Source organism: Malurus melanocephalus, unplaced genomic scaffold (assembly GCF_030028575.1).
Source record: "Malurus melanocephalus ecotype Western Australia unplaced genomic scaffold, MMel_1.1 scaffold_15, whole genome shotgun sequence".
NCBI classification, from domain to species: domain Eukaryota; kingdom Metazoa; phylum Chordata; class Aves; order Passeriformes; family Maluridae; genus Malurus; species Malurus melanocephalus.
Genome location: NW_026623247.1, coordinates 1,258,304 through 1,280,236, shown reverse-complemented (window position 1 = coordinate 1,280,236; position 21,933 = coordinate 1,258,304). Strand labels below are relative to the sequence as shown.

Genomic DNA, 21,933 nt, shown 5'->3' with positions numbered 1-21,933 from the left:
TACTTAGACATTTAAAAGCCATCTTAATGTGAAAAATTTACATTCCCTTACTTGTCAATATTAGATTGATATTTTCAGCAGATTCCTGAAACTCTCCTTTTGCAAAATATAAAGTATGATTTATTTTTAAATCAATTACATTTTTCATTAGAGATGCATCCCTTGATGCTTTTTTAATCTACTTTCCTGTCTGAATTTCATTACAGATAACATTATTTTCTGCATGAAATTCATTACAACAGCTTGCACTGTGACTTCTCTCTCTACATTCCAGTCTTTCAGAAAAATTATTTTTTAAATTTCATTCAGTCACCTTTCCATGGTGAAGGTTGYTGACAACCACAACAATTCTGAGATATGCTACAACTGTATCTGACACTGAAAACTCTTAGATCAATAATAAGAAAACAAATGTTGGAAATAGGGCTGTTAACACTATCTCAGTTGTGTCTTAAATAAAAGAATATTTTCATACATATATTGATGTGTATGTAAAGATCAATTTGAATATTATTATTCAAATATTATTTGAATGTTGTTTAAGATATTAATTATAAATTATCATCTTTTTTTTCTCAGATTTAAAATGCCTTCTTATACTTTCCTACCTATGCCATTCCTGTTATATCATCATTTTTTTTTGCAGTTCAGGTGTCTTTCTCTTCTTATCTGTATCTTCTCCATAAATATCTTTCTCCTGCCTCTCCCCCAAAAATATAATTCATACTGGAAACCTCAGCAATACWGTTGAGGGATTAATACTTTTCAGATTGTCTGCACAGTCTGTTTGTATTTCATTATGTCAAATAATTTTGACATAACGCCTCTTCAAAAATTTCCCAGAGGAACCCCGCAGGCTCATCTTTTCATCTTGCTCAGATGGTATTGTATCTGCATTTACTCCCAGAGACCTTTCTCTTAGTTGCAGCAGCACCTGGTGGAAAAAAAMCCCWAGTATTTATTCCCTTGATTCTCCAMTGATGGATTTCTCCCTGAAATAGAGAAATGAAAATTTAGCACCAAGTTATGCTGTAAGTAAATTAAMTGTGTGTCAAGTTTATGGGAATAAAAATTTAGAAATTTGCCTCTTAGGATATTTTTGAGCATGATGAAGTTTGATATTTCTTAAGAATCCGCTTGAGTCTGTATTTTKCATGAATCCAGCCAATATTGGAAAGAAACAAACAAACCCAAAGAGCCCACAAAGTCAACCGACTAAAACAACAATGGAACAATCACCAAAAGCCAATTTGATGGCAGTGAAGCTTTATTATTTATTCTGTAGTGGAAGTCAGGGTAGTTTTACATGTCCTTTTCTGGTTCTACAGACTTATAAATGGTGTGGAAGATAATATTTTCTTTTACTCAAAAATTAAAARTTGAGAAAATAAATATCATTAAACAAATTTCACAGAATCACAGAATAATCTGAGTTGAAAGGGACACACAAAGATCATTGAGTCCAGTTCCTGGCTCTGCACAACACAATCCCCAAGAGTGACAACATGTGCCTGAGAAATATAATTTAATACCATTATCTCTTCTTAATTTATTATCCTGACTAAAAGAATATTCAGAGATTATGAAAAAAAATAGAATTATACTTCATCCACATTAGATAAAAATAAGTTAAAAGAATGTTTGAAATAATTTTGTTGCATTTTACTTTTTATTGGGGATATAGGTGAGAAACTTCAATGATTTCAAGAATTTTWTTAAGAAGGACTTGAAAAGTACTGACCTAAATTATGAGATAAAACTCTTGAATGAGGGATGAAGACTAGGAAAAGCAATCATTAGAGGTACTATTAGCAAGATGGTATTTTAGATAGTTATATATTTATATATTTTTTATATATAATACTATATTTTATGAAATATGTAATTAGGTTTCAATTTATTATAAAATACATTGTTCATATATATTCAGAACCAAAGAATGGTTTAAGTTGGAAGGGACAATAAAGATCATCTGGTTCTAACACTCCTGCCATGGGCAGATTCACCTTACACTAGATCAYGTTCCCCATCCAACCTGGCCTTGCACGTTTCCAGGGATGGTGAATCCATGACTTGTCTGAGCAAACTGTTGCAGTGCCTCATCACCTTCACAGTAAAAAATGAATTCCCAATTAATAATTGATCTAAATCTACCATGTTTCAGTTTATAGGCATTCTCTCTTGTCCTGTCAGTTCATGCCCCAGGTAAAAGTTTGTCTCTGTCTTTCTTGTTCGCCCCCTTGTACTGAAAGGCTGCTCCAAGGTATCCCTGAAGCCTTCTTTTCTTGAGGCTGAACATCCCAATTCTCTCAGCCTGTCTTCATAGGARAGATKCTCCAGCCCTTGAACATCTYCATGGTCCTCCTCTGGACACAGGGGATTCTAGCCTTACATAGACTTCTAGTAAGGGAACAATAAAAAAGAGTGAAGATAAGATCCTGAAAAGCATTACCAAGATCTCTGTGTAAAGTTTCCATTATTTTTTTTTCAACTTGATTAAGTTCCCAGTTAATTTGCATTATTAAAAATGTCACCTGACATTGTTAGTATGACATTATGCTGATTTGTGACCTTTTAGTTCTGAAGGGTAAACCCAAACAACTAAGCAAAATGCATAATTGTGTTGGATGTTACTTAGTTTTTGCAGTGTGTCTTTAACTTAGCCAACACGAATTCACACAATGGCAAAAGAGGGTAATGATTCTTATATCAGTGTTGATGTGGTAAAACTGGACTCCACAGTCCAGTGGAAAAAGATCTGCTTTTTCCTCCATAATTTTTCTTCTCTCCATGAGATTATAATTTTCAGCTTCTCTTTGTTGATTTCCTATCAAGCAGTGCATCAGTCAAATGAAACCAGTGAAAATAGATGTAGTTGATTTCAGMTGAATGTCATGATATTCTTCTATGATTTTATTAGGTCTTAGACAATTTAAGTAATACCAGGCTGTAGGTGAAGGTCTGTAAATTTTGRTACAAGACATACTAACTTTTGGATATGCTGAAGTAATGAAAACAARCAGGTCATCTTTCATTATCTGTGCTTCTACTGGTATTTTTTATACACTGTTTAGTGGTTACTTGATGGGAAATGTGTCTCCATTCTGCTGAGGTGCAAATACTTTGGATGCAGTGAACCTTTTAGAGGCTTACAAGACACTCATTGTGTTGTAAATTATGTACGTTAGTTCAGTCATTTGCATTTTCTAAGTGTGCAGTGACACAATGTCAAAACCTGAGCACCTGTGCTGTGGAAGTTGAGGTGATAAAATAAACATAAATATCAGGCAAAATTTGGTGAATATTKAATACATTTTATGCATTTTTAATTGTCATTCATATTTTAAATCTTAAAATTAGAAAGATTATACCATTTTCTGATGTTGTATACTATCAATATATTAATACATATTAAGTAAATAGAATTAAATTCTCATTTTTTTCTCCCCTGCTTGTAAATGGCATAATTGAAGGTCATGAAATCCAAGTAAAATTGTTTTAATAACCCATTTTTATTTCCAGGAATCTGGTAAATAAAATAGGCTCCTCAGAGTACTGCCCAAGCTGTTTAGTTTGTAACAGTCAGCATAATTTCATCTTAAAAAAAAAAAAAAAAAAAAAAAAAAAAAAAGAAAAAAAAAGAAAAACAAAAAAGGAAAAAATCACCTCTACCAATCTGCTTATGATTATTCAGATCATGTGATACCTATGGTATTTCATCTCCCTTCAAGCACATTTTATACAATGTGAAGTGCAATTGCCATGTAAACCTCTGACCCAATTTATGTTGTGTCTGAAGAATTTTCACCAGGGCTAGTGTCTCAGTTACTTCATCAAGGTATGCTATACATTGTATCTTGGAACAATCAAACCCTTACTAATCTGACACAAACAGAAAGAGTGCCTAATTATGCACTCTGCTTGTCTCATTTCTTTTCTAACCTGTTGTAAAAATGAGAGAAGGGAAGAAAAGAGAATTTTCCTGGAAACTGGTGACAGTTCATATGACAGATGYAAGCATGCACAGCAAAATGTAAAGACAGGATACTGGGAAAACCCTGAGTAACCTTGTCTAACCTAGTAGCTGACGGATTTCTTGAGCAAGAATTTGGACTTAAATACCTTTCCAACCCACATTATCATATGGTGAAATTAAATRGTATTCTGTTTAAGTATTCCTGAAATTTATTTTAGCAATTCACCATTTTCCCTGTTTATTTTCCATGTTTCTATTCTCCTGTTGTACAAAAAGGAAAACTATTCACATGACGTGGAAGCAAAGGAAAAATGGTTAATGTTCCATTTAATTTTGGTAGAAGCAGGATCATTCTAAAATTGCACAAACTTTGGAGCTCAAAAAATTCCTGTCCTCATCTACATATCCAATGCTGAATTATCAGAGGTTCATATTCAAATATAATGCAAATTAATAAAGATAGCATTCTTCCATAGAATATGCACATATTTGAAAAGATTCCATCAATGAAAATTTGGAAACTATAGAGGTTTTCTTACATTTTCTCTGTTTCCTGTCTCTTTCTCATGCCGACATGCAACCTCAAAACACTGTGTTTGAAAGTTTGTGTGTAATTTTGAAAGTATATTCCTGAAAAGCATGTGAGTTTTGCTTAGTTTGTTGTTTTGTTGTTTTTTTTTTTTAATTAGATCAAATTATAATATGACTTTTATATGAGAGAAAGTTCACATTTTTTTTGAAGCAACCAAACCTGCTTCATACTTGACTGAAGGCATCTCTTTACCACAAATAGGAAAAAATGTGTTGCAGTAACAAGTGCATAACTCTAAACACATGGTATAGTTAACATATTGGTCTATTCCTAGTGGTCTTCTATATGACCCTGCCATTTTAAATTTTTCACTCAAATGGTCAGAAAAAGTGTAGACATTTCTTCCTGCTTTCTTAAAAAAAAAATCTAAAGAGAAAAAAAGAAAGAAAAATAAAAGAAAAGCATATTCCCACATTAAGTTATGACTTAGATTTTGGCCTGGAGCATTTAAAAGATTTTCTTATGTTTATATATAAAATGTTATAATTAAGCAGAAATACCAATATTCTGGCTTCATTACTAACAAAATGTGCAAGGCAAAAAAATCCCGCAAATTACACCCCCCAAAAACTCCTCTGTGTTTCCGTGATGAATGAGTGACTGTGGGATGCTACAGGATGAGAACTGGAAACTCTAAAACATTTATAATTATCAGCTTAGTCCTTTAGAAAAAAAAAAAAAAAAAGATGAAAATGCGGTGTTAGAATTATTAAGAGATTTGCAGTGAATGACACAGAAAACTTTGTTATTCCGCTGTGAATGACTACGTTCTGTTCACGTCTTCAGTACAGACCTATTAATTTATTTCAAAATAATACAGAAAAGACTGGAAAAGACTCRTAAAGTTATGTTTTAAAAGATTAAAAAGAGGACATCTGGCATGGAAGAAGTGACTGTCTAGACTGGGATTCTTTGACCTGGAAAAGACAATGTGGAGTATAAACGCAACTAAAATCCGTAAGTACAAAGGCATGAAGAAAAAGAAGGCTGTTTGTTCATTGCCTCTACCAGAGCAGCACAGGAAATAACACACCCTGCTCATGACTCAACAGGACTCATCACTTTGTTGATGTTTGTTCTGAGTAGGCTGCTTAAACCGGTCCTTTGAAGACTAAATGAGGGACAGGTCTTACGCTGTAGTGTGGCTGACTCTTCCTTGTATACATTGCAATCAAAAATCCCTCCATTCATTACAGCAGTATCTTTATAGGGATAATGGTAATGGTGAGTATTGCCACTAAAATAAGAATCTGTTTTATGACAGTTTATATGTGTAATAAAAGAAAAACAGGTGAGTGCAAATAATTAGGGATGCTTGCTATGTTGAAATAAATATTTTATTCCCAAATATATAATATTCCCAAATACAGAAAATTTCACTTGCCCTTTCTAAGAATTAGTTGTACCAACATCTGGCATACACGTGCTCGGTATTAGGTTTGGGGTGTTGGAATAATGGATAATCGCACTGTGGAATTTTCTGTGCTCTTATCTGTTTAGACAATATTTATCATAATGCTATTATAATTTTTTGAAAATGGATTTTGTTGTTCATATGGAGTCTGCATTACAGTTCAGTTAATTAGTGTTGTGTGGAGTTGAAATTACGTTTGCATTCTACTGTGTTATCTCAGAAAACAAATACTGTTCAAGCCAAAAAATCCTACRTAGAAAATATCCAACATAGAATAGAAATTAATCTTGAATAGTAAAAAAACCTGTACAAACTTGTGTTTAGTAAAGCTAGAGGATCATTATCTTTAAAAAAGGAGATGTATTTTTGTTAGATCCAGATATTCAGTGCAGTTACCATCTTCCATATATAAAAAAAGAGCTAAGATTAAACTCAAAGAACTTGAAAAAAATATCCCCTGTCAAAATTATTTTAGTGCAGGATCTAATCTTTTGAGCAACTGCAACCACTCCAATTCTATTTGTGCTGGTGAGCCTTAGGAACAAGAGGTACCTTGCCTCTGGCAATGCAGACAGGAGAAGCTGAAAGCTTGAAAGATATTGTCATGAATGCCAGCAGGARAAATCTGAGCTCTTAGTGGTAGCTTCTGCAAGGCTGCAAAATCTGTGTGGTCTCTGGAGCAGAAACATAYAGAAAAGTAAATATAAATACATAATATAAATAAATTGCAAGGCAATAATAATATTTTTTGTTGTGTTGAAGAGAACTTTAATTATGAAAAACACTGCTATGCTTTGTTTTAATGGTAAACTTATCTCTTAATGATAAAAAGTTGAATCCACTAATGTGATTAAATTACTTATTAAGAATGGTTTGATCAAATCCTCAAATTCATACACAAAGAAATTTAATGTACAGAAAAGGGAAAAAAAATCATRCTTCTTTTTTCTGAAAGTTAAGCTAGCTCGTGGTTTTAAATATATTTAGAAGTGCCAGAAAGAATATAAAACATGAATATTTGTAAGTTTGCCTTTCTCTTAGTTACCATTCTTTCACATCCTAAGGTAGCCTATTTCAAAGAATTTCTTAAGAAATAAGTAGAAGTACAAACCACAAAGGCAGTGTATTAATTGCTTAACAATTAATTATTTTTAGTTTGTCATTGGATATTTATTTTTCTATTTCTTAAAAAAAGAAAATACATGCAGTTAATAGACTGACTTTTAAAGTAAGAAATACAAACAAATTAAATTATAAAAAAAAAAACAGAGAAAAAAAAAAAAAAAAAAAAAAATAAAAAAAAAAAAGCGACAAAAAAACAAAACTCCAAAAGCACCAGCTTTCTGACAATATGAAGATGAGAAATAATTAGGACTGCCAAATTCTAGTTTGATGGAGCAAAACAGTAAGAAAATGCTAAGTTCTTAATTGGATTAAGTATCCATAGCTAATTTTCTGACAAACAGATTTTACTTAAGGATGGCTTGAGWGGTTGATTCATCATGCATGCATTCCTCCATCTAAATAAAGCACACTGCAATTATTCTAACTTGCATTATTGGTTTGTTACAGCGCATTTTCCACATACTTTGTTCTTTCATCTGACATGTTTTTCTTTCTATTTTTACTAATTTCTCTAATGAAAAATTGAACTTTATTATTTTAACTGAAAATGCTCAAAGGATCCTCAAAGGAATTGTTTTAAAATTATGTCTTAGTCATTTCTTCACATGAGATCAGATCTATGCTTTGTTAAAAATGCTGATAGTTTAGGTGGCATTACTGGTAATAAAGCCCTGTAATAACTGAGCAAAAGTGTTTTCTTAGGCAAGTATTAGATTAATAAACATTCTGAATTTAACAAGTGGGTTTTTGTTCTGATGTTTTTCCTTTTTTTCATGTTCCAGAGTAAATATAYGATTGAAGAAGTCTTTCGCTTACCATGCTCTCTGTCAGAGGTGGAGCCTGTCATTAATTTTAGACTTGATTTTGATCATCCCTGGGAGGTTAATTTTAACAAGGAGGGAATGTGTTTAATACATTCCTATTTCTTGAAGCAATGAGTCAATTGTAAAAGATTTTTGGAGGCATGGATTGAAATTCCGTTCAAAACAACCTGTATTTTTTCCCAAACTTCCCTGTATTTTCAATAATACAAGCAATAGTAAGGTTTGAAGGGCATATTTGAAGTGCAGTTGTTGTTTTCTGGGCTTGTGTGTAGCTTGTAGGCCATATACTCCAGCCTTCTTAGCGAGGTGACAATGAACATCACGATGACAAATGACACACATGACAGGAATCAAATCTTTGGCAGCACAACAGTGGCTGAATTGCAAGGGCTGCAAAGAGTGGCATGGCATGAAAAGTATCCCTTGACAGGGCCGAGAAAAGGACAGCTGGTTGTCACTGCTGCAGTGTCGTCCCAGTGTGAGACACTGACTGCCATTCAGGCTGAAGATGTATTCACATGACTTTAGGCAAACAGCGAGGATCTCTGCATGAGCAGCTCAAAGCTTTGAGCTCTGTTAGAGCTGTTAGTATGGCTTTGCTGAGTTGGAACTGGATATCTCTTTCTTGGGCCACAAAGCTGGAGAAAACTACAGAAATCTCTAGGTTCAAGGTAATCTTTAAATTTATAGTGCTGGCTGTAGGCTTGGCTAAGTGGTTATAAAGGCTATGACTGGGACAAAATAGAAATTGATGGTTCTCTTTTTATTGCTGTCAGTGACATCTGTCAGAGATCTCAGAACAAGTTGGGCGAGGTAATTTACTCCTTTGTGAATGTGATAAATGCTATGCTGTAAAACCATGGAATAGTCATAGAACAGAATTTGGTGAGACATAGTTTCTGAATGATTGTTGATCCTTCAGTCTGGTGCAGAAAGCATCAGGGATATAAGCAATCAAGAAATGTGTTGGGAAGTTCTGGTCAAAAAATAGCCTAGCGAAAAAAAAAAAAAAAAAAAAGAGCAAGTTTTAAAAGTTAGGTAGAAGCCTTGTCTTCTGTGTCTGCAAATTCAGGTGACATCAGCTTTTTCCTTGTGATAGAAAGGTCTGTTCCTTTCTAGAACAGAATATATCTTGCTAAAAAAGCCTTTAATTTTGGGTTTCTAAAGCAAACATCTAGTAGTCCCTTAATGTAGCAGCAGCTTTCCTGTGTTGCACCAGGAAAAAAGCTACAAAATTAATGGAAGATTATTACAAAATTAAATAAGATTTTTTTTTTATGATTATTGCTTAATGAATTATTGCTTAAAGATGATCTGAATCTTCTGGATAGTAGGTCTAAGTGAGGATTTCATCCCCAATCATGGAGTCAAGCATTCTATATTTTGGACTGAGTGGTTAGGGGGAACTAGACTGGAGTCAGTTCCCATTCCAACATCCTTTACAAGGCAATGGACATTTTGTCTTTATTTTCAATGATTAACAACTGTACACTTTAATTTTWAGAATTATTTTGGTTATGCTACTGCCATTTTCTATGATACTCTTGAGTCTCTKTTGTGTTGCACCCACGTACATGCACAGATAGATGAAGATGGAGATGAACTTCTGTTGCAGAAGTTTCCATCTATATCTTTAGCAGCTAAAAACTATTAGAGTCACCTCTTACTTAAAAGCACATGTCAAAAAGAAAGGCTTGCTTTAACCATCTAATATGATGGATGAGTAAATATTTTGGGGCACTGGTTACAGGAGGGAAAGACAGGCATACAAGTGGGGTTCATATTTAATTACTTCAGTTAGATTTCTTTCTTTCTCTTTTGGAATACAAGTACATTTGTAAATTTAGTCTGAAAAAGATGATTTTTTTTTATTTTTTTTTATTTTTTTTTATAATTTACCACTGTCAAAATATCCAATCATGCCAAAAATATAAACAATACAGCACACAAACTCATAGATGGTTAATGTCCCAAAACCAACTTCATCTGTAAAGAGCAAAACCCTGCACAATAATGCCTGTAAGTTTGTGCTTGATTTTCATTTATCTGCTTCAATCATTTTGGCTCATAATTATGGTCCTAGAATTAACTACTTCTGGCAGAACCATTTTCTCCTCAATTTCCTTTCAGTGATTTCTACCTCTTTGGCRGGATGAGCATGACTCTTTCCTTACAGTCCTGTGTACACTAATAGCTGATCACTACACAGACTACCAACTTCTAGAATTTCCTTCTTTCTATGAGATGGTAATCTGAATCTCTTTCTTCACCAACTAACAAGAAAAGACCAGGCAGACTGTCAGGCAGCATGAGCACACGTGTTTTTGGATGTTTAGATAGAGGTGTGAGGAAGTTTTGTGCATTCCCAGTGACTTCTTGTCCTGCTCATACTTTACACTGACCTAATGACAGATGAAATTTCACAYAGACTTAATGGGAAACTGAGTGAGCATATGTACTGAAAGCAGAGTCTGAGAAATTTAAAGAGTTCTTTGGGGGTTTTAATTTTTCAGTTCTGGGTTAATATTTTAAAATWAAAAAGTATAGTAGTATTCACACACATATCTTAAGAAAGCTTGTGTTTYAAGTTATCTGAAGTACTTTAAAATTGCAAAAGTATTAAAATAATGGTAACTTGTTTTAAGAATTATGTGAAGAGATTATGTAATACCAAATAAGTTAACGTCTATGATAATCTATTACTGCTTTGTGAGCTTTTGTTGTTAGGTCTTTCCAATGTGTATTTATTTCAAATATTTATGCATAATTGTTTGTATTTTAAATACATTTAAGAAGTAGTGTGGTACTCCTTCATAAGAATATACAAAGCTTCTTACTTTGTGGTTTGAAAAAAATAAGATTGAACAAAGTCTGACATTTATTAATATTTTAAATATTATGTGAATGACATTTTCATTTTGAAAGTATTAGAAATCTTTTAGTCAATCTGTGTTATGCGAAGATAATTCGGGATGTTGTTTGACAGTTGAAGAATGATTTCCATATTCTGACAGATCTAAAAATATTTACAATTGATATAATGTTAAATTGCCGTGCCCTTTTCTTGTGCTCATTTTGACATTACTTCTGATGCAAAGCTGGTAATTTGCCAAACAGAAGCAGTCTTCTTTTATAATTAGCCTGATCCTTGATTTCTTAAATGATGATGAAGGTTTTTGGGAGCAAACAATTCCTTGTTTCAAAGAGAAGGTGCCAGTTATAAGGAACAGATTATATTACAGAATGAAAGTATTGATTCAATTCATACCTTTTAATATGGGTTAAAAAAAAAGTGCTAGTGTAGCTGTCATGGGGTATGAACTTGACAGGAGTTAGATAAATTAGATCTCAAGAATTGTAAACTTGTGTATGGTCTTGAGAAAGACTGAGTTGACTTCTGTGGGCACTTCCAACATCTTCGAGTTCACTTCATCATTATCAGATGGAGCGACTGTGTGAATTGATGAAATGCTTCACCTTTTTCCTTTTCCAGAATGTTCTTCTGCACCTTGTATTTGTAGAAGACACTGTTGAATTACTCAATAATTGCTCAGTTAATTATATGTATTGCTATCTAGAAAATTGTTTTTAACCTTTGCTCTCTCGATACTCCAGGGAAATCACTCCTCATTGAATTGTGGTCAGGCAGCTTCATGCTTGATCTTTGTCTTGATTTATTTGTTTCCAGATTTGGGTCTTTCTTAGGAAATAGAATGGAGCTTCTACTGTAGCACAAACATACTGAAATACACTTATCAAAGGGAAAGAATAATGTATTCTCCAGTATAGTGACAAAATGTTTTTTTAAAACTGGTTTCAATGAAGTGCCCCATGGTCAGATGTCAGCAATGCTCTCATTTCTTTCTGCTTGTTCTATGTAAAATGCAATAGCACCTGAAGTGCTTGCTGTCCTTAACAGTTTATTGTGAGTTTAACTGTATGGTTGCAAATGAAAGAGAAAGCAGTCCTCAGTAGAATTAATTTTGTCTTTATAAAGTAAAATAAGAATAATTTTACAAATATGCATCTCTGCAACTTTATGTATCAGTAATTCAATTGGGGAATAACACTGAGATAGATTTTTGTGTTTGTTACATGAGTCACATGTTAATTTCTTTTTTCTCCCTCTGCAGGAGACCAAATTAAAAAGTAAAAATTTAAAGAAGAGCCTACTGTTAGAGTTCAAATTTAGATATATCTCTGAATTCCTTCAAGTTCTTACTTAGATCTTAGTTTGAACGTTTTTCAAAAGCATTTCAGAATCAGTTTATCTATTCTCATGCATTGTTTTCTCAATGTGTAAAAGGTTAATTCTCCATTTTCTTCTGCCTTGCACTTCATTTTTCTTTCCAGATGCACCAAGTAGGTAGTGAAGACTAGCAAACTAAAGTTTTCCACTTGAAATAGATTAATTTATAACCATTCTGCAGCACCAGTCTTCACCAAAGGCAATTAGAGATGTTACAATGTAAGCAAGATCCTCTYAGTTGAAATGTCACAAAAAGCTTAAAGCAGTTAAAATTAATTTATCAAACACTTCCTACAGATTACTGCATGTAACCATACATCAAAAATCATCTAAAAAATAGTTTGAAATTAAATCTCATGTTACAAATATCACGTCTTTATCCTTTAGTCAAAGTACCAACATTCTCATTTTTAAGATTCTTGTAAAAGAAAATAGTATTTTATGGGGCTTTAAGTCCCACAAGTAATGTCTACATTAAAGAAAAACATCTTAATATTTAATTATTTTCTTTTCCTACCCTACAGCAAACCACGATGTTCTATCCATGTACAAATTCATTTTAAAAATGGGTTTAGGATCAACTTTGTTGCACTAAGAGTGCTGTTGTTTCTCTTAGAAAAGCTATTCCCACATGTGTCTTTTGAGTATCAAAGCTAATTAAATAAAAATTAATTTTAGGACTTCACTTGAATAAAGAATGATTTAGTTTGAGGGAAATGACCACCCATGTTCCTGTAGTCATTTGATCACAATTTCCAGTGCAGTGCACAAATAACTTTCACTGTCTCATCCTTCAAGCATTGTCATAGATGTTAGACATTAATGTTACTCACCATTCTGGAAATTATGGTATTAGAAGCTGGCAGCACTTTGACCTCATYAGAGTTCTGCAGCTTTGTTTTTGTCAAGATTATTGCTGGCATGAGAGCCTCCTTCTAGGAAAACCATATTAAACAACTGAAAATATTAGTAGATTCTTTCATTTAAGAAAGATCATATTTATTATAAAGAAATATCCTTCATATTGATCATGTCTCTTGAATGCCACTTTACCCAGAAAGCAGTTAATTATTGAAAGAAAGTGGCTAATTGTTTAGGAGTAAATGTCTTGCAGTGTGGACTTTACGTGCAAGCCCCAACCCATTTTCTCTGGTCTGTATTTTAGCTTTAACCTATATTGACAGATATGTACACAGAGACACCATTAAATATTTGTTTTGTTTACATAAACTAAAGAGATTGGCATTGCAAATTACCAGCATTATTCCCATATATTCAGTCACCTTCCCTAAAGAAGTGGAGTTATGGTTTTTGATGTCATGTGCACTAAGGGAATTTATTCCCATTTATCCCATGTAAATACTCATTCCTGATTAATAGAATGAAAAACATTAAAAGACCTTTAAAATTTGAAAATCAGTTCTATGTTCATCCTGTCTGATCAATGAGATACTAATTTACTTTGGGTTTTTACTTCTGGGTGTTGCTTCTCACATTCTATAAAAGCATTAGGATGGAGCTAGATCTGAGTTATATGTAGAGTAACACTAGGGGCTCTAAAGTAAACACAAGGGACTCTGCTTATATTTGAGATAAATCAATTCTATTATAACTTAGACTTGCATTTCTAAACTTGTGATGCAGGTGTTGGGACACCTGAATTCAAAACATTGTCAGTTCCTGATACGATTTATGTTTCTTTTTTGTTTGTTTATTTGGTTGGGTTTCTTTTTTTTTTTTTTTTTTTTTTTTTTTTTTTTTTTTTTTTTTTTTTTTTTTTTTTTTTTTTAGTTTTTTACACCCCCTCTTTATTATTTCCATAGAAAACTGAGAATATGAAGTAAAATATTCTGTGGAGATAGGCTAAGTGGACAAGGAGCCAGATCACTAGTTTTCATATAGAAAGTGATGTATCAGAATTATTGCTAATTTTGTATTGGTACCTGACATTTCTTTTAACTTTCTGGCAGATAGCCTTACGAGGAAAGCTGGTGACCATCAGTGATGAGGCTTCAGGCTGTGAACCATGTGTCATTTTCCCCCATGAGCCGTGGAGTTATTCAAATCTTTTCCTGGAAAGAAATTTTGTCACCTAAAATTTTCTTCTCCCATTTGTCTTTAAAGATTTAATTCGGTTGTTTCTGCAAAGCCTTCCTTTGTTCTCTCCTTCTATGTGGGCACCCCTCTCTCCCTGCTCTTCTTGTAGCTGATGGGCACCCCCACATCAGTCAGTTCTTTCCCTTCCACAAATGAACACATTTGCTGAGGGTTGTGGRTGTGTTGTGTATTCTTGATTGCATGTCAGATTTGCTGGTCACTGGTATTTGCTAGTCTTTATTTCTATTTAAATGCACAGGAGTACTGGAAAGAATTAACTACCATCACTTTGCTGCTTAGCTAATGCAGATATCTGAAGTCTGTGTCAGAAACAAATTCTGCATGTGACAAATACCCAGGAGCTTGGTTTTGTTGTGCTCACTGTGGCTTTTAGAACACATGCCCTGGGCTCAAACAGAGCATTCCAGTAGATATCCCYAAATGATCTGGTAATCTGTTTACAGGGCTGACTTTGCTCTCTGCATTACATTTCTGAGGCATCAGACACATACTGGAGCAGTAGGCTCCACCATTAATGCTGGTATTTCTGAAAAACCAAAACCAAACCTCTTCTTTTGTATTCCATATGTTCCTAACAGAGGAAATACTTTGCACATATTTTTGCTATTACCTGATAACTGCTGAATGCAACCCCAATATGCTTTTGCTGGACATTTTTTCACAGAATTAGTATGCAGAAAGTTCTTAGAGTCATCTTGAACATCATATCCGAAATGTTTAATCTCAGTGAGATCTCTGGCTTTTCTTTTCATAGTATCTTTCACCAGAGTAAAGCTAAAAATATGGAAGTTAATTGCTTTTGAAAGGTTTTCTAATAACCAGAATCTCAAGGCCTGTGTTAAATGTAAAATTTTACCACTAAGGTTTCTGGCTGCTATTGTACCAACGTTGAGAAAAAGATTGTCTTGTTAACTGGGTATTTGTTATGCACTAGTCTAAGTCCGTAACGAKGACTTACAAAGCAATTCATATACAGAAATTTCTCTAGAGATAAAACAGTGAGGCATCATTTGTGAAAAACCACAGAAATAATTTAGTAGAAAACCTTTTTATTGAACTATTTTATTGTTTATAGTCCTCAGGACATAAGATTATTTGCTGTGCCATTTCTATGTTGCATAGTTAATGAGGTYTCTTTTCTTTCTTTCTAACCATTTAATTCCTTTTCAAAACCAAGTGTGAAATGGTATGAAAAGAAAAAGTTATACTGTAATATTAATAAAGTTTTTTTTTTTTATATATATTGCTTTGAGCAAACAGAATTCCCATGTAGTGTKTTGACATTTCAGTTGATTTCATACACTGCTGTTGCACAACAGGTATTTTAGTTATAAGTTACCTGAATTATCTTTCTGGTAGACTCTGGGTTATGTCATGTGTTATGGAAGTACAACAGTGAATTGTGATTCCTACCTAAATTTCATATAATGAAAAATATACCATCTGCACTTTGAAAATATCTCATAACACTTACAGAGTTAGTTATTTCTAAGTGTCAAAATTGAATTTTGCACTCCAGATTAAATACCACTAGCAAAATCATTAGTTTACACAGAACAGTAGTGATTAAACTTGAAAATTATTTGAAAGTAGAAAGGACAGKTGCACTGGAGCTCACATTAAAAATTCAATGTATTAATGTTTTACAGGTTATTTTGGATGGATTTATTAAGRAAAAAAAAAWWRRAAAAAAGTGAAAGTAAATGATCATAACACTACTAAAACCGGTTGGTACTTTCTGAAATCCTCTGAGTTACCTTTGGAATATCAGAATCTAAATTCATTGACAAGAGACCCAGATTATAAAAAACTATCTMTATTCATTTCAGATAAAGACTTAGCTAATCTTTGAGAGTTGTTTAAGATTATGTAGAATTCCAGTAATACTGTTATGAAACACGTTCACATTTTCAATTTTCAAGAATATCTCTGAGGTACATGTGCTTAGGTATTAATAAATAGAACATAGTAGATTCATAATTATAGATTGGGATTTTRTAAAGAAGAATTGTTATGATAATTTTTTAAGGGAAATATTGTGTCTAGTTGTGTCAATACAAGAGCTCCCTCCAATGGTGACAAGTTTCTTCACATTATTTTTTTTACTACATGTGAATGAATGAAAGGAAATAAGGTAGATGGAAGAATTCAAAATAGCAGTTRTGGTTGGTGGTTTTCTGTAACATATTTTTGGTTTTGTTTTATTTATGAGTTGCTATGCTAKGTAATCTGGAAAATTAAGTACCTTTCATTTCAGTTGTGCTGAACATGAGGGGGAAAAAAAGACAGAAAACACATTTTATAAAGCACATTTCTAAATGAGTATGGCTAGCTATTGATCAACTTCTTCTGGCTAGCAGTAGCTCTGTTCAAGGGCCCTAGATTCCTAYCCTTTTACATGCCCCTATTATGTCCAAATGTAACATAAAGCAAACCCCACAATTTTTTTCTGTCAGTTTAATTTTAGATATTGAAATGTCGCTCTTCTATATTAATATGAAAGCAAATTGTTTCAATTTTTTCTCAAAAAGAAAAACAACCACCACAAAAACAGAAAAGCAAACAAGCAAAGAACCCCCCAAAAATAAACCCCAAACAAGGCAAAAAGGCAGAAGAAATCTATGTAGTTCATTCACAAATGTGAATGTTTCACATTTGAGAAGTGGATTCGCAAGTGTAGTCTCATCGTCTCTTCATCTCCTAATTCTGGAGCTGTTCTCTTATGTGAAGGTTTGCTAATATTCCACTCACACAGTGAAAGGCAAAAAAAAAAGAGAATGAACCATTTCATCAAATGGAGCAGAAAGAGATAGACTGAAAGAATATTGATAAAATTTACTCCACTACCCTGTATCTGAGTGGCAGTGATGGAAAGCTGTAAGTACAGTAGTGCAGTAGTGGGGATTTAGGTGCTACAAGCAGTGGACATTGACTGGAACAAGAATTTATGATGGTTTTCTGCCAGGTTGTTATTTCTTTTCTATCCATCTGATCTGCATGAATTGGGTTGTCATTCATGTAGATTATCCTTTTTTTACAAGAGACATTATGATCACTCAGACTTGGGTGTGTGTTCAAGCGCTGTCTGTTTTAATCAATTTAAGGAAACTAGTATATTTCAACTGTATCTTCAAGCAATTCAGAGACAAGATCTAGTGAAAAATACAGTGAAAAACTTACAGCACAGGGCTCCTCACTATGATGCCACTGTTAGTATTTTATATGAAATATATATGCCAGCTTTTGTACATATTGTTCATAACCAATGAAGTCTTAACAATCTCTTAATTTAATCTCAGTGGTTATTTTGTCCTAGCCATAATTGCAATGGGGGCATCTAGGAAAGGAGGCAAATGTCTGCTRCAGTGTTTTCCAGTCAGAGCGAAGGACTTTCGTGCTCATTTTTTCACTTTAACCAAACAGTTCAAACATGTTGAGTTTCAGGAACAACTCCAATAGACTAATAATAATGCACCACAGTGGTTCTAGGATGAGAAGAATGAGTCTGAATGTTTGGATTCTTGTTCAGAAATTGTGTCAATTGATGATCATTGTACTGTGTATCAAATTATCTGGAGCAGGCACACTTCACAATGATTTTTTTTCAACTTTTTTTCTGCTCTTGGTTCTAGAATTCATAAAGCACATGATGAGGTTAGACCCATCTTGAGGTGCATTAGTATCAGTTGCTAAACTTCTCTTCCAACCAAATTGTTCAGGATTGGTCCTGTTGCAGTACTCATCATCAAACACTGAGTGGGGATTTGCAGCTAAGTTTATTTATATTTATTTATATATGTATATTTAAGTAATATTTCTAGCAAATATATGTGTTGCAATGGATGCACAACACATGTAAAAGATTTGTCCACATTATTTAGTGTTTTAAAGTGCATAGATAGTATATTATACAGTAAAAGTTACATTTGTAAAGAAATGTCATGTCCTCTAGGTTATATAAAGTATGGGTCATGTGCATCTTCATTTCTGGGGGAATTTTTGATTGATGAGAAAGTTTTGGACAGGATGCCTCTATTATCCGTCGTCTAAACCCACTTTTAATTTCTACATAAAGAATAGACAGAGAAATTAAGGACTTTTTTTTTTTTAGAAAAAAACCTTATCTTGATGTAAGCTTCTCTTCAGACTCATTTTGAATTTGCCAGTGCTCTTCTACAGCCAGGACTTAACTTTACCAATGCAGTCAAGACCACATTTGTGATTTCTGACACCATTATGAACTGAAAAATTCTAATCCTYCAAAGCAGGATTAAAGTAGCTTGAAGTAAAGAATTTACTAGGTTAGAAACTGAGTAGGAAGGTTAGACCAAATTTGAGAGTAGGCTCTCAGTTCAGGCTTCAGTACAGCCCAGAAAACTTTTATTTTATAGAATAAAACAGGCTGTGGAAGCTTATCTACTTAGATATCTACTCTGTTAAGTGGCCCTGCTACTGTTTGAAGGTAAACTGCAATATAGCATTTTACTATTTCTTTGAGAAAGGTGATGCTTTCAATTTACTAAAAGTTTACTAAAAAGCAGGATAATRTAGGATCTGTAAATTCATCAACTAAGATTCAAATAGCAGTTACATTGGAAGGGTTAGCTTTTTATTAACTATATTAATATTTATGCAAACAGTGTTTATTAGGTGTAACATTCCTATTAATTGAGGATCACATTGCATCTTTTTAACCATTAGATGCCTGAGTAGGTTGTGAAGACTCTGCATAATCTAAAATAATGGCATGTTCCCTATGCACGATTTGACATAAGAATGAGCAGGAAAGAACCTCCTCATTATACAATTATAATGTTTAAAAGACTGCTGGATTRGACCATGAAATGGTAATTGTGTTCCACTGTATGGACAGGACTGTCTGTCGTGTTGAATATAATTCTTCTCTAAAAAGYGTACAAGCTGCTTTCATAGGTTTTGGGTACGCCTTTAGTACTGTAGTCTAAATGCAGTCTGATTTTGTCCTCGCTCTCTTTTCTTTTTGAAGAGGACTTAGACTGAAAAAGCCCCAAAATATGTATTTTAAACTTTAGACTGTTTGAAAGAAGCAATAAAGATTTAATTTAATACTCAACACAATTGATACACTCTAAAATGTGGCTTTCCTAGATAAAAATCTTTCCAAAATGACAGCAAAAGATACTGATTTCTAAACTGGCCATTCTGAATGGTTTCAAGGAGTTAGGTTATTGCTGAAGCCAAAAAACAAATTTTAATTTAAAAGGACATGGTTTAATCATACCCTACAGTAAAAAAAAAAAAATCAAGTTATAAATATTCTGTTTTCAAAACTTAAATTAATTTTTATAGGGTGGCTTCTCTCAAAAAACAATTTTACAAAAATTTAAATCTTAATTGAACACTTTATTTGTGTACAATATTTAAACTTCTGGGGTCTGGTTCTGGTTCAGTTGACAAACTAATTGGCATTTTCATGGGCAGTTGTATTTGTTACAGACTGCAAATAAGGATTTGAGGGGATTGGAGGTCTGAGGGGTCTTACCCTCCAAATAGTAATACTTCTCTGGTTTTTGTTTCCACCTTTACCTACTGTACTAGTGGAATTACAAAGCATGAGACTGAAAGTGGATATTCAAAGTCACTAACTCTCACTGCTTATTACTGGCTTAATAAGTAAGTTTAAATAAGCCACTTCACTAGCTGTTGTTCCGGTTTTGGTGTTGCTTGGTTGGTTGGTTGGTTTGATTTAGGGTCTTTTTATTTAGTTTTTTTTTTCTTTCTTTTTTTTTTGTTTTTTTTTTAATTAAGTAAAAGTTTAGAGATTAGAATTTACTGAAATTCTACTAGTATAGGTGAGAGAGTGTACATAAAGATCTGTGTACAGAAAGGTAAATAATGCAGTGAATCTCATGTCTGCTTCTAAAACTTGTAGTAAGAGGAGCTGCAAACCTAAAGAAGTTTGTTGCTATGTTCTTCTCCAGTTGCAACATCTGTGGCTTATAGCTATGGCAACAACACTGTCAATACACCCAGAAATGTGTAATCTTTTAAATACTGCTCATTTAAATATTTCAGAGAGCTATGAGATCTTTAGCTTCAAAGCCTCTGAACAATTTATTCCTGCTTCACATGCCATAAACAGGTAATGATAAAAAAAGCACCACACAGTGCAGGGAAATCAGAATATATTCTCGTGTCTTTTAGAATTCTATAATTTATTRTCATGGCTCTTGTTTTTACTTTGTTCTTTGCATTTCTTTGTATTTCTCTTTTATTTTTTTAAGGAAAAGTAGTTTTATTGGCTAAATACTGCAAAAATGTTCACTTTTTTTCTTTCACCTAAAAAAAATTGAAATATGGATTCCTCTTTTTTTTAACAGGACAGTAGAACAAATTCCTTTTACAATACTTTGGATTTCTTAGTTGGAAACCAGTCTTGTATTACTATGGTCTGTCAGTTAAAGAACATTTTAAATACAGCATACTATGCATTTAAATCACAGGCTTGCTATGAGATTCATTGCAACCTTTCAGTAAAAGAAATTTGTAGAGATAACTGTTTTCCAATGCAAAAGTTTTAGATGGAGCCATACACTGAAATGTGAGGATATTGTACATGTTTTTTGACAGGAATATCTGGGTTTGAAGGGTTTTGTTCACTGACATTTTAGAACATGTTAAATATTTCGTTGAGTGGGCCATCAGTGATAAACGCATAGATGAGTTAACACCTCATYCAGAAGAATAATCAAGATTGATTCATCAGTTGTTCCTGTGGAATTCACCGAMAATTGCACTTTATTCCTGTTCTTGACTGTTTGCCAGATGAATGTGTAAAATGAAAAGATCAACAATACTTCCATATGTTTCTATATTCAATGCAGTTGTAGCTTATCTCTTTTTCATTTTCTTCTAGGCTTTTTCTGGAAACACAAATGCAGACAGTGTCGTATACTACAAGCTTCAACATTCTATTAAAGCAAGATTTCTCCGTTTTGTGCCTTTGGACTGGAATCCAAATGGCAGGATTGGAATGCGCATTGAAGTGTATGGATGCACATATAGTAAGTTTGTTTKTGAATCAGCTAAGTGAAATGAGTCTTCATCATTGTCTTTTGCTACCTAGAGAGCACTTGAAAGTAGGTTTCTAAGACTTAATTTAATCTTGAATAAAACTGATTCAATAAGTTTATGTGCAGACTTCACAATTTCTGCMTCAACTATCAGTATGTGATGCTTATTATCCAGTCTTTTCTGTATTGGAATGAATGGTGTGCACATAATCCAATAACTGATTTCATGAAAGCTTTTTTTTATTTTATTTTCACAGTCAAAAAAACTACATCGTAACATGGTATACTTTCTATCTGAAGGCCAAAACATGGAAAATGTTTAYGGTTTTAAATCTGTCTGGTCTTGATCCTGAGCCAGGAAAACTAGATAGATCCACCAATAAATGATTAAAGGACATTTTGAAGCTTTTTATGCATTTATGGGGTACATTTCCAGTAATTTTTGTGCCCTTTATAAATGACATAAGCCTTTGGAAGAAACTTGCTTAAGTGTTGTGGTTTTATTGATCTTCTGGGCAGTGTAAATATTCCTGATGTTTTCCTGTTGCAGTTTTTCATCCCTGGACTTTAAAAAAAAAAAAAA

The 21,933-nt window shown here is 33.2% G+C and overlaps 1 protein-coding gene across 1 annotated transcript in view; it reads left to right on the top strand.

Moving 5' to 3' along the window:
• The window catches only part of CNTNAP4 (contactin associated protein family member 4), a 197,539-nt gene that overhangs the window by 104,427 nt on the left and 71,179 nt on the right, over positions 1-21,933 (top strand). Inside the window, exon 4 of the mRNA XM_057384683.1 lies at positions 21,194-21,341. Within this exon, the coding sequence (XP_057240666.1) occupies positions 21,194-21,341 (148 nt within the window). The remainder of the gene's footprint in view (positions 1-21,193; positions 21,342-21,933) is intronic.